Below are 12,636 nucleotides of genomic sequence, written 5' to 3' on the forward strand. Positions count from 1 at the left end.
GTTATAATGACTTCAGGTTAAACATGTCTGTCTCTACAGGAACTGACTCTGGGCAGGTTATAATGACTTCAGGTTAAACGTGTCTGCCTCTACAGGAACTGACTCTGGGCAGGTTATAATGACTTCAGGTTAAACGTGTCTGTCTCTACAGGAACTGACTCTGGGCAGGTTATAATGACTTCAGGTTAAACGTGTCTGTCTCTACAGGAACTGACTCTGGGCAGGTTATAATGACTTCAGGTTAAACATGTCTGTCTCTACAGAAACTGACTCTGGGCAGGTTATAATGACTTCAGGTTAAACGTGTCTGCCTCTACAGGAACTGACTCTGGGCAGGTTATAATGACTTCAGGTTAAACGTGTCTGTCTCTACAGGAACTGACTCTGGGCAGGTTATAATGACTTCAGGTTAAACGTGTCTGTCTCTACAGGAACTGACTCTGGGCAGGTTGAGTTTGTATAACCCATGTTTCTGTTCTGCCTCTCTAGGGGCTGACTCTGGGCAGATCTCGGAGGAGACCTGGAACTTTCTCCACTCCATGCACGGAGGGAGTCCGGTCGTCACGGTCCGGCCCAACGTCTCTCACCCCGAACCGGAGGCGTCCTCGCAGTCCGAGGAGAAGATGGAGGTGGAGACACGCTCCGTTTAACACTACCTAGTTAACAACACCAACAGGAAACCCCCCAACGCCAGCCCTGAGGACAACCCCCCCAACGCCAGCCCTGAGGACAACCCCCCCAACGCCAGCCCTGAGGACAACCCCCCCCAACGCCAGCCCTGAGGACAACCCCCCCAACGCCAGCCCTGAGGACAACCCCCCCAACGCCAGCCCTGAGGACAACCCCCCCAACGCCAGCCCTGAGGACAACCCCCCCAACGCCAGCCCTGAGGACAACCCCCCCCCCCCCCCAACACCAGCCCTGAGGACAACCCCCCCCCCCCCCAACGCCAGCCCTGAGGACAACCCCCCCCCAACGCCAGCCCTGAGGACAACCCCCCCCCAACGCCAGCCCTGAGGACAACAACAACTAAAGCCTTTTTATTTTGCACTTGGATCTTTTTTTACTTCAAAAGCATTCGATCAAACGACCCCTTTAACCTTGACCTCCACAACATGACGTCTCTTCTTGAATATTGGACAGAAGGAATAAACTTGTCTGAAAATGATATGACAGTCATGTTTGTATATAGATGTATAAATATCTAATTTCTATTAGCACTGTAAAATAATGCATGGAAACGGTGTCTGGTCGTTTCCAGAACTAAACGGTGTCCGGTCGTTTCCAGAACTAAACGGTGTCCGGTCGTTTCCAGAACTAAACGGTGTCCAGTCGTTTCCAGAACTAAACGGTGTCTGGTCGTTTCCAGAACTAAAACGGTGTCTGGTCGTTTCCAGAACTAAACGGTATCCGGTCGTTTCCAGAACTAAACGGTGTCCGGTCGTTTCCAGAACTAAACGGTGTCTGGTCGTTTCCAGAACTAAACGGTGTCTGGTCGTTTCCAGAACTAAAACGGTGTCCGGTCGTTTCCAGAACTAAACGGTGTCCGGTCGTTTCCAGAACTAAACGGTGTCTGGTCGTTTCCAGAACTAAACGGTGTCTGGTCGTTTCCAGAACTAAAACGGTGTCCGGTCGTTTCCAGAACTAAAACGGTGTCCGGTCGTTTCCAGAACTAAACGGTGTCTGGTCGTTTCCAGAACTAAGCGGTGTCCGGTCGTTTCCAGAACTAAACGGTGTCCGGTCGTTTCCAGAACTAAACGGTGTCCGGTCGTTTCCAGAACTAAAACGGTGTCTGGTCGTTTCCAGAACTAAAACGGTGTCTGGTCGTTTCCAGAACTAAAACGGTGTCTGGTCGTTTCCAGAACTAAAACGGTGTCTGGTCGTTTCCAGAACTAAACGGTGTCTGGTCGTTTCCAGAACTAAACGGTGTCCGGTCGTTTCCAGAACTAAACGGTGTCCGGTCGTTTCCAGAACTAAACGGTGTCCGGTCGTTTCCAGAACTAAACGGTGTCCGGTCGTTTCCAGAACTAAACGGTGTCCGGTCGTTTCCAGAACTAAGCATTTATCTGTTTTGTGTCCAGCTAGAAGGATTGTTTCTGCTTATGTTCATTATTTTGTTTTCTCTTGACCAAAAATTGAGCCGATGTCACTCTCTTAAGATGTCTTGTTTGGTGCAAATGGGAAAAGCTAGAAAAATCACATCTTTACTATAGATATTAAAAAGTTATCTTACCTGTTCTAGAAGTGAATGGTTAGAGAAGTGCTAGCTCTTACATGTTCCTTAAAGCGAAGAAGAAGGATCTTAAAAGATGAGATGATCAAGAAGGGATATGCTGAATAACTAAATTATATCGTCTCAAGAAGGACTGGTATGTTTTGCTCTGTAGATGGGTTAAGATGATGGGTTTTAAATGTACCAGTGCGTCAGGGTTAGAAGAACTAACGTGAGTCCGGAGTCCCAGCACTTCCTTGTTATTTATCCCCCCCCCCCCCCATGGGCCAGACCAGGGGGCTGATTTACTATTGTATCCTATTCCCAACATAGTGCACTACATTGGGCCAGCGCCCCATGGAACCCTATTCCCTATATAGTGCACTACTTTGGGCCAGCGCCCCATGGAACCCTATTCCCTATATAGTGCACTACTTTGGGCTAGTGCCCCATGGAACCCTATTCCCTATTTAGTGCACGACTTTGGGCCAGCGCCCCATGGGAAATAGTGTGGAGGCATTTGATGTTAATAGCCTTTTTGCATAAAATATGTGTCAGGCAGGCTCTCAGTTCACCATGCATGCTTTAGAGGGGACCCCAGTCACTCAATCAAGCCAGGGTTGGGGTCAATCCCATTTCCATCTAGGAAGTCAACTGAAATTCCAATTCGGATTTTCCTCAATGCTTCTCTGTGAGAAAAAATGTGGAACGGAATTTAAATGGAATTGACCCCAACCCTGACACGCTAATCATTGAAAAACTTGCTGGCCACATTATCATATTAAATTGCATGTAAAATTGCTCACTCGTTGCATAATATGTACTCAATGAATCACAAACTTCTGTGGCTATCTGAAATGTACAGAATTACATAACAATCAGTTGTGTCCGTGGAAGACATTAATATGTGTATAAGGGTATGTTGCTTATGGTATGTGGTCCCCGAAGGCCGAAGAAGCAATCTAGATAATGCTGTAGGTATGTGAACTATAGGGCATAATGCATATCATGAACACGTCTGTTCTGATTGGCTGATATGATTCCAATAAACCCTGATGATGAAAGGGAACAGTTGAATAGTGTAACTGTTCTGTCCCAAACATGATTTCTCTACACTTGTTTATTTACCTATCAAACATTAATTTGTCCCACGTGCCGATTACAACCGGTGTAGACCTTGCAGTGAAATAGTTACTGACAAGTCCTTAACACGTATTTTTCTTAAGTAAAAAAAATGTAAAAAAATGCAAGAGCAGTAGTAAAAAAAACAGCGAGGGTTATATACAGGGTATTACGGTACAGAGTCAATGTGGAGGCTATATACAGGGTATTACGGTACAGAGTCAATGTGGAGGCTATATACAGGGTATTACGGTACAGAGTCAATGTGGAGGCTATATACAGGGTATTACGGTACAGAGTCAATGTGGAGGCTATATACAGGGTATTACGGTACAGAGTCAATGTGGAGGCTATATACAGGGTATTACGGTACAGAGTCAATGTGGAGGCTATATACAGGGTGTTACGGTACAGAGTCAATGTGGAGGCTATATACAGGGTGTTACGGTACAGAGTCAATGTGGAGGCTATATACAGGGTATTACGGTACAGAGTCAATGTGGAGGCTATATACAGGGTATTACGGTACAGAGTCAATGTGGAGGCTATATACAGGGTATTACGGTACAGAGTCAATGTGGAGGCTATATACAGGGTATTACGGTACAGAGTCAATGTGGAGGCTATATACAGGGTATTACGGTACAGAGTCAATGTGGAGGCTATATACAGGGTATTACGGTACAGAGTCAATGTGGAGGCTATATACAGGGTATTACGGTACAGAGTCAATGTGGAGGCTATATACAGGGTATTACGGTACAGAGTCAATGTGGAGGCTATATACAGGGTATTACGGTACAGAGTCAATGTGGAGGCTATATACAGGGTATTACGGTACAGAGTCAATGTGGAGGCTATATACAGGGTATTACGGTACAGAGTCAATGTGGAGGCTATATACAGGGTATTACGGTACAGAGTCAATGTGGAGGCTATATACAGGGTATTACGGTACAGAGTCAATGTGGAGGCTATATACAGGGTATTACGGTACAGAGTCAATGTGGAGGCTATATACAGGGTGTTACGGTACAGAGTCAATGTGGAGGCTATATACAGGGTGTTACGGTACAGAGTCAATGTGGAGACTATATACAGGGTGTTACGGTACAGAGTCAATGTGGAGACTATATACAGGGTATTACGGTACAGAGTCAATGTGGAGACTATATACAGGGTATTACGGTACAGAGTCAATGTGAAGGCTATATACAGGGGCTACCGGTACAGAGTCAATGTTGAGGCTATATACAGGGTGTTACGGTACAGAGTCCTTGTGTGATAATTGAGGTAATATGTGCATGTAGTTAGTGACTACATAGATAAATCGTGAGTAGCAGCAGTGTAAAAGAGGGAGGGGGACAATGCAAATCATCTGGGTAGCCATTTGATTAGATGTTCAGGAGTCTCGTGGTTTTGTTTGTAAGAGCTTTTGGGAAGCTTTTTGGACCCCGACTTGGTGCTCCGGTACCTCTTGCCGTGCGGTAGCAGAGAGAACAGTCTAATGACTAGGGTGGCTGGAGTCTCACAATTTTTAAGGCCTTCCTCTGACACCGCCTGGTATAGAGGTCCTGGATGGCAGGAAGCTTGGCCCCAGTGATGTACTGGGCCGTACTCGCTACCCTCTGTGGTGCCTTGCGGTCGGAGGCCAAGCAGTTGAAAAACCAGGCAGTGAAGCAACCATGCTCTTTTCAGTCTCCAGAGGGGGGAGGGGTTGGTGGTGTTGTGATCAAAGTACATTTTGTATGGAAATGTTTCATTCAATTGTGGACCAAAACTTGGTTTTCTATCATTACATGTCATGTTTAGCAACTAATAAGAGCATCTCACCAAATAAGATTCTGAACTACTAATTTTATTATAAGGGACCCTTTATTTCTAGGTTATAAGAAAGTGTCTTTAAAAAAAAAAAAGATTATCAAATGTGCATGTGGCAACAACATTTTACTATGATAGATCCAATGTTTGGCTCAGATGTGAGATGGCATTGGGGCACCGGGCCACACACTTTTTTTTGGCACTAGCCGTTGTTTGGCCCGTAGACCTACCTACTGTTCTCCCTGCAACAGCAAAAATGTAGTGTTGCATTTTGATGAGCGCCGCCAGTCGTGGAACTCTGCAGCACACACACACACACGGTGTGCAGCAAACGATTTGCGGAAGTGAGGTGAGTAATTCTCTAACTAGCTTCATGAAACCATTTTTCAATAAACGATTAATCGGTCGCAATCAAGTGTGATCAGAAGTGAAGCATAAACTTATGTACTCTACATGTTTTTTTTTATTAAGTCAACCAATAGAGGCCGTTATGCAGGAGATTTGCTTTAGGAAAGTTGCTGCACCGAACAATCGGCTACTAGCCGCTGTTAGCAAAGCAGCCTCCCTGCTAGCCAACCACCAATGTTTTAGCTAGCTGTGTCTCAACTGAACTTGCTTTTAGTGTTAGCTAGCTTGTCAAATACCTTTTTTTAAATTCTGCATATAAACTATTATTCACTAGCTCACCGCTATTTTACGACCCTATATATAGCTAGTGAATTGGCTAGTTATCCGTTGCGCCAATGCAATGTAGCTAACCGCTAGGTAGTTTTATTTCATGTAATAAAAAAAGCTAGCTAGCGAAAATGATTAGCTAGGATTTTTCGTTATTCGGTCACTTACAAACTGTTCCAAGTTTAACAGCTTTTCTCAACTAATGTCTTCTAACGGTTTATGGTTGCATAATGAATTAGGGTGCGACCAACCTTGCACATTATGTCCGCTTTACAGTATAGCCTTTTAATGGGTTTGGTTAGCATGTGGGCTAACGGTAGCGGCTACACGTTGCAGCTCATGTTAGCCAGCTAACTTGCTAGTTTGACTTGGTAGAATAGGGCACACTAGCTACCATGGAGTTAGACACTATATTTGTAAACTAACTGTGCTAACGTATTGGATCTTAGTTCATTGGCTTATTGGACATTCGCGCATCAGTGTTGTGAAACTTTGGGTTCTGCAGGCTGGGGCTCAACCGGGGCTCTCGGTCTGTCGGAGCGGTTCCAATCCGCGGATTTGGTTTTAGTCTGTCAGGCCAATTGAATGGAGTGATTTGGTAAAGTAAACTACGTGAGATGAGGACGAAGTAAATACTCCAATGTTTACATTGTGAATTAGTGAAGTTTGATCAAAGAACACCTACCTGCGAACAACTCCACCTTGTACTATCAATCAAGAACGAGGTAGTTATCTGCTTTTGTTTCACATGCGTTTTGTTGTTGTGACTATTTGTTTACACGATTTTAAAACACACAAAACATTTATATTGAAGAATACCAACATGACTGTGAATTGTTGCGGGGGGACGAATACAAAAAGCAAGTGTCTGCTCAGCTAGTGGAAACACGTGTCAATTTAAAGTTCATATCATGCAACACGCGTCCTTGGCAGGAAGTAACTTACTCTTGACACGTTCGACTGAAGTTTACACCTCTTTGGTCCCTGTTCAAAAATAGTGCACTATAATTGTGAATAGGGTGCCAGAGGAGAGGTAGGCAAGGTGCAACCTCTAAACTTCAGTAGTAGGAGTTGCGTGTTTATTTCACAACCTTTGTAACCAGAAAATAAACGGTTTACTATGACATGTTCAAAGTTAGTTCCTCTAGTCATATACACAGTGGGGAGAACAAGTATTTGATAACCTGCAAAAATCGGCAGTGTTTCCTACTTACAAAGCATGTAGAGGTCTGTAATTTTTATCATAGGGTACACTTCAACTGTGAGAGACGGAATCTAAAACAAAAATCCAGAAAATAATTTTGTCCAGGGCTCGTAGGCAGTTGAATAGCTGTTGTTACATCAAGGTGAACCAGTCGGCATGTAAAGTAGAGTGTCACAATAGACAACGCCCCCGTCTGCCTGTCTCCATCTGTCTTTCCCTTCCTTAGTTTCTACATGGTTAGGTCACATTACTTCTTTGTTGGAGTGGTGTGTGGAGGGCACTATGACAGTGTTACTCACTATTTTTTTTTTGCAAGGTGTACTTTTGGTTGATACAATTTAATTTTTTATTGAACCTTATAACTGACTTGACTAGTTAAATAAAGAACAAGGCCTCCTGCGGGGGCTGGGACTTGGAGTAAAAATAAATAAAATAAAAAATATAGGACTAAACACACATCACAACAAGAGAGACAACACTATATAAAGAGAGACCTAAAGACGACAACACAGCATGGCAGGAACACATGACAACACAGCATGGTAGGAACACATGACAACACAGCATGGCAGCAACACACGACAACACAGCATGGCAGCAACACACGACAACACAGCATGGCAGCAACACACGACAACACAGCATGGTAGGAACACACGACAACACAGCATGGTAGGAACACATGACAACACAGCATGGTAGGAACACATGACAACACAGCTTGGCAGCAACACACGACAACACAGCATGGTAGGAACACACGACAACACAGCATGGCAGCAACACACGACAACACAGCTTGGCAGCAACACACGACAACACAGCATGGTAGGAACACACGACAACACAGCATGGCAGCAACACACGACAACACAGCATGGTAGGAACACACGACAACACAGCATGGTAGGAACACATGACAACACAGCATGGTAGGAACACACGACAACACAGCATGGTAGGAACACACGACAACACAGCATGGCAGCAACACACGACAACACAGCATGGCAGCAACACACGACAACACAGCATGGCAGCAACACACGACAACACAACATGGCAGCAACACACGACAACACAGCATGGTAGGAACACACGACAACACAGCATGGTAGGAACACACGACAACACAACATGGCAGCAACACACGACAACACAGCATGGTAGGAACACATGACAACACAGCATGGTAGGAACACATGACAACACAGCATGGCAGCAACACACAACAACACAGCATGGCAGCAACACACGACAACACAACATGGCAGCAACACACGACAACACAACATGGCAGGAACACATGACAACACAGCATGGTAGGAACACATGACAACATAGCATGGTAGCAACACATGACAACACAGCATTGCAGCAACACACGACATGGTAGGAACACATGACAACACAGCATGGTAGCAACACATGACAACACAACATGGCAGCAACACACGACAACATGGCAGCAACACACGACAACACAACATGGTAGCAACACAACATGGCAGCATAAAACAGGGTACAAACATTATTGGGCACCGACAAAGGCCAAGAAGGTAGAGACAACAATGCGTCACGCATATTATGAATTATCAACTGATAGCAAATTCAGTGCAATAGAGCACATGCAACTGATTTGATGTACAGCACATCATAAATATATACATACACACATCAAATAGGCTACAGCACATGTAAACAACCCAGCCACGCTCAAGGTCCTAAATGATATCTTAACCGCCATCGATAAGAAACATTACTGTGCAGCCGTATTCATTGATCTGGCCAAGGCTTTCGACTCTGTCAATCACCACATCCTCATCGGCAGACTCGACAGCCTTGGTTTCTCAAATGATTGCCTCGCCTGGTTTACCAACTACTTCTCTGATAGAGTTCAGTGTGTCAAATCGGAGGGCCTGCTGTCCGGACCTCTGGCAGTCTCTATGGGGGTGCCACAGGGTTCAATTCTTGGACCGACTCTCTTCTCTGTATACATCAATGAGGTCGCTCTTGCTGTTGGTGAGTCTCTGATCCACCTCTACGCAGACGACACCATTCTGTATACTTCTGGCCCTTCTTTGGACACTGTGTTAACAACCCTCCAGGCAAGCTTCAATGCCATACAACTCTCCTTCCGTGGCCTCCAATTGCTCTTAAATACAAGTAAAACTAAATGCATGCTCTTCAACCGATCGCTGCCTGTACCTACCCGCCTGTCCAACATTACTACTCTGGACGGCTCTGACTTAGAATACGTGGACAACTACAAATACTTAGGTGTCTGGTTAGACTGTAAACTCTCCTTCCAGACCCATATCAAACATCTCCATCAGATTACTGCACCTGTACATAGTCCACCTATAATTTAGCCCAAACAACTACCTCTTTCCCTACTGTATTTAATTTATTTATTTTGCTCCTTTGCACCCCATTATTTTTATTTCTACTTTGCACATTCTCCCATTGCAAATCTACCATTCCAGTGTTTTACTTGCTATATTGTATTTACTTCTCCACCATGGCCTTTTTTTGCCTTTACCTCCCTCATCTCACCTCATTTGCTCACATCGTATATAGACTTGTTTATACTGTATTATTGACTGTATGTTTGTTTTACTCCATGTGTAACTCTGTGTCGTTGTATGTGTCGAACTGCTTTGCTTTATCTTGGCCAGGTCGCAATTGTAAATGAGAACTTGTTCTCAACTAGCCTACCTGGTTAAATAAAGGTGAAATAAATAAATAAAAAATAAAAAAATATTAAGGGTTACCTCAGTAGTTGAATGAACGAAAATGTCCCCTCTGCTTCTTGACTGAATTAATTCTAAATGTATAGTCTGTTGCTATCCTTGTGATGCAATCCAGGTGTGCATTGGTCAGTCTGTGAAACAAAAACAGAGAAACAATGTTCATTGTTGAAAATTAAATCTTGTGTTGTTGACTATCATTAACCTCACTAGGGTATGTGGGACGCTCGCGTCCCACCTCGTCAACAGCCAGTGAAACTGCAGGGCGCCAAATTCAAAACAACAGAAATCCCATAATTAAAATTCCTCAAACATACAAGTATTATCCACCATTTTAAAGATACACTGCTTGTAAATCCAGCCACAGTGTCCGATTTCAAAAAGGCTTTACTGCGAAAGCACACCATGTGATTATGTTAGGTCAGCACCAAGTCACAGAAAACAATACAGCCATTTTTCCAGCCAAAGATAGGAGTCACAAAAAGCAGAAATATAGAGAAAATGAATCACTAACCTTTTGATGATCTTCATCAGATGACACTCATAGGACTTCATGTTACACAATACATGTATGTTTTGTTCGATACAGATCATATTTATATCCAAAAATCTCAGTTTACTTTTGCGCGTTATGTTCAGTAGTTCCAAAACATCCAGTGATTTTGCAGAGAGCCACATCAATTTACAGAAACACTCATAATAACGTTGCTAAAAGATACAACTGTTATGCATAGAATTTTAGATCCACTTCTCCTTAATGCAACCGCTGTGTCAGATTTTTTTTTTAACTTTATGGAAAAAGCACACCATGCAATAATCTGAGTACAGCTCTGAGACCAAAACAAGCCATACATATATCTGCCATGTTGTGGAGTCAAGAAGTCAGAAATAGCATTATAAATATTCACTTACCTTTGATGATCTTCATCAGAATGCACTCCCAGGAATCCCAGTTCCATAATAAATGTTTGATTTGTTCGATAAAGTCCATCATTTTACGTCCAAATACCTCCTTTTTGTGTTTGCGCGTTTAGTACACAATCCAAACTCACGAGGCGCGAGCACTAGGTCCAGATGAAAGTTCAGACGTGTTCGTAGATCGGATGCGTTTACCAGACTAAACTATTTAAACAGCTGCAGTGTGAATAATTGTTCTTTAGTTTTATAGAGTTGTAGTCATTTCAACTCGGCATTCTCTGACTATATGTACATTTTCTAGGAAGTGGGTTTTATACATTTCTGAGAAAAGGGCGTTCCATGACGCCTAATGTGATGTCTTGGCTCACGTGAGTGTGGCCACCGCCTAGTTAACTTTTATACCTGAACAAGTATCTCGTTTAGAAGGTCAACATTACATCTTCTCACAAATAGTTTCAAATTCAATCATATATTTTACCTAACATTCAGGTAGAAAACGAATAACTGGGGAATGTACCCTTCCAGAGATATCGTTATCTTGTTCTACTGTCACAAAATAAAACAACTGCGACAGGATTGGTTTTTAAAAACCCACAGACCATTCCCACATTCTCAAAAATATAAATATTGTTTAATTCTCTAATTTTGGGGATTGGCAGTTTTGGCTCTTTGTTCTCTGAGGTTTCTTTCCCCTCTAACCTGTCAAACCCAACATTTCTACATGGTATTTATGACCTGAGGTAATAAAACCTGTTTTGGGAGAGAGGGGAGGGGAGGGGGGGGGGGGGTGATATACACCCAAAAGGGCCACGTTGTGACAGTTGTTTCACATGAATAAGTCCTGACAAAAAATGTCACCTTTTGCACACACTGCTTAAGAAGTGGATACTCTGTGTCTGACACAAGGCCCCAGAAATGGGTAACACCTGATCTTAGTTCACCTTGCAATTTGCCTGCAGCTCCACTATCTCACTGTCTATTCCAGCACGGTCAGGACAGAGGGCTGTGATGACTGGGGGGTCAGAGATGACACTATCTCACTGTCTAGTCCAGCACGGTCAGGACAGAGGGCTGTGATGACTGGGGGGGTCAGAGATGCCACTATCTCACTCTATTCCAGCACGGTCAGGACAGAGGGCTGTGATGACTGGGGGGGTCAGAGATGACACTGGCACATGATAGGGGTTCTCATTGAAGTCCAACTTCAACTCTTCCAACACACAAATGCATCATAGCTAAAACGTTGCAGTATGACTGGGTTGGCTGCTCTGAGTGTTGGTAAATTAACAAACTGTCAGGTATAAACAGTGTGGTGGTTTTTATTTTGAAATGCTGTGACCACAGGCAGCATTTTTCCTGGGGTTTTATCGTTCCCTTGGAGCTGGAGATTCCCCGTGTTCAGGTGGCAGTTGATGTTAGTTTAAAAAGCCAGCTTTAATATCCACTGTGAATCCTCCAGCTCTGACTCCTCTCTCTCCCCTGACTGTGAATCCTCCAGCTCTGACTCCTCTCTCTCCCCTGACTGTGAATCCTCCAGCTCTGACTCCTCTCTCTCCCCTGACTGTGAATCCTCCAGCTCTGACTCCTCTCTCCCCTGACTGTGAATCCTCCAGCTCTGACTCCTCTCTCTCCCCTGGCTGTGAATCCTCCAGCTCTGACTCCTCTCTCTCCCCTGACTGTGAATCCTCCAGCTCTGACTCCTCTCTCTCATCTGCCTGTGGATCAGCCAGCTCTGGCTCCTCTCTCTCCCCTGGCTGTGAATCCTCCAGCTCTGGCTCCTCTCTCTCCCTCCTCCAGCTCTGGCTCCTCTCTCTCCCCTGCCTGTGGATCAGCCAGCTCTGGCTCCTCTCTCTCCCTCCTCCAGCTCTGGCTCCTCTCTCTCCCCTGCCTGTGGATCAGCCAGCTCTGGCTCCTCTCTCTCCCCTGGCCGTGAA

General features: G+C 44.4%; 2 protein-coding genes across 4 annotated transcripts in view; both read left to right on the forward strand.

Annotated features, from left to right (window-relative positions):
• Positions 1–3,281, forward strand: part of usp33 (ubiquitin specific peptidase 33) — a 76,931-nt gene extending 73,650 nt beyond the window's left edge. For all 3 annotated transcript variants that reach the window (XM_090182983.1, XM_090182984.1, XM_090182982.1), the window contains exon 23: positions 490–3,281. In XM_090182983.1, coding sequence (XP_090039109.1) covers positions 490–650 — 161 coding nt within the window. In that variant the 3' untranslated portion in view covers positions 651–3,281. The remainder of the gene's footprint in view (positions 1–489) is intronic.
• Positions 3,282–4,602: 1,321 nt separating this feature from the next.
• The window catches only part of zzz3 (zinc finger, ZZ-type containing 3), a 62,240-nt gene continuing 54,206 nt past the window's right edge, over positions 4,603–12,636 (forward strand). Inside the window, exon 1 of the mRNA XM_036986720.2 lies at positions 4,603–5,504. The gene's annotated coding sequence lies outside the window, so the exon portion shown is untranslated. The remainder of the gene's footprint in view (positions 5,505–12,636) is intronic.

This window comes from Oncorhynchus mykiss, chromosome 8 (assembly GCF_057628025.1).
Source record: "Oncorhynchus mykiss isolate SJ-2025 chromosome 8, ASM5762802v1, whole genome shotgun sequence".
Lineage (NCBI taxonomy): Eukaryota > Metazoa > Chordata > Actinopteri > Salmoniformes > Salmonidae > Oncorhynchus > Oncorhynchus mykiss.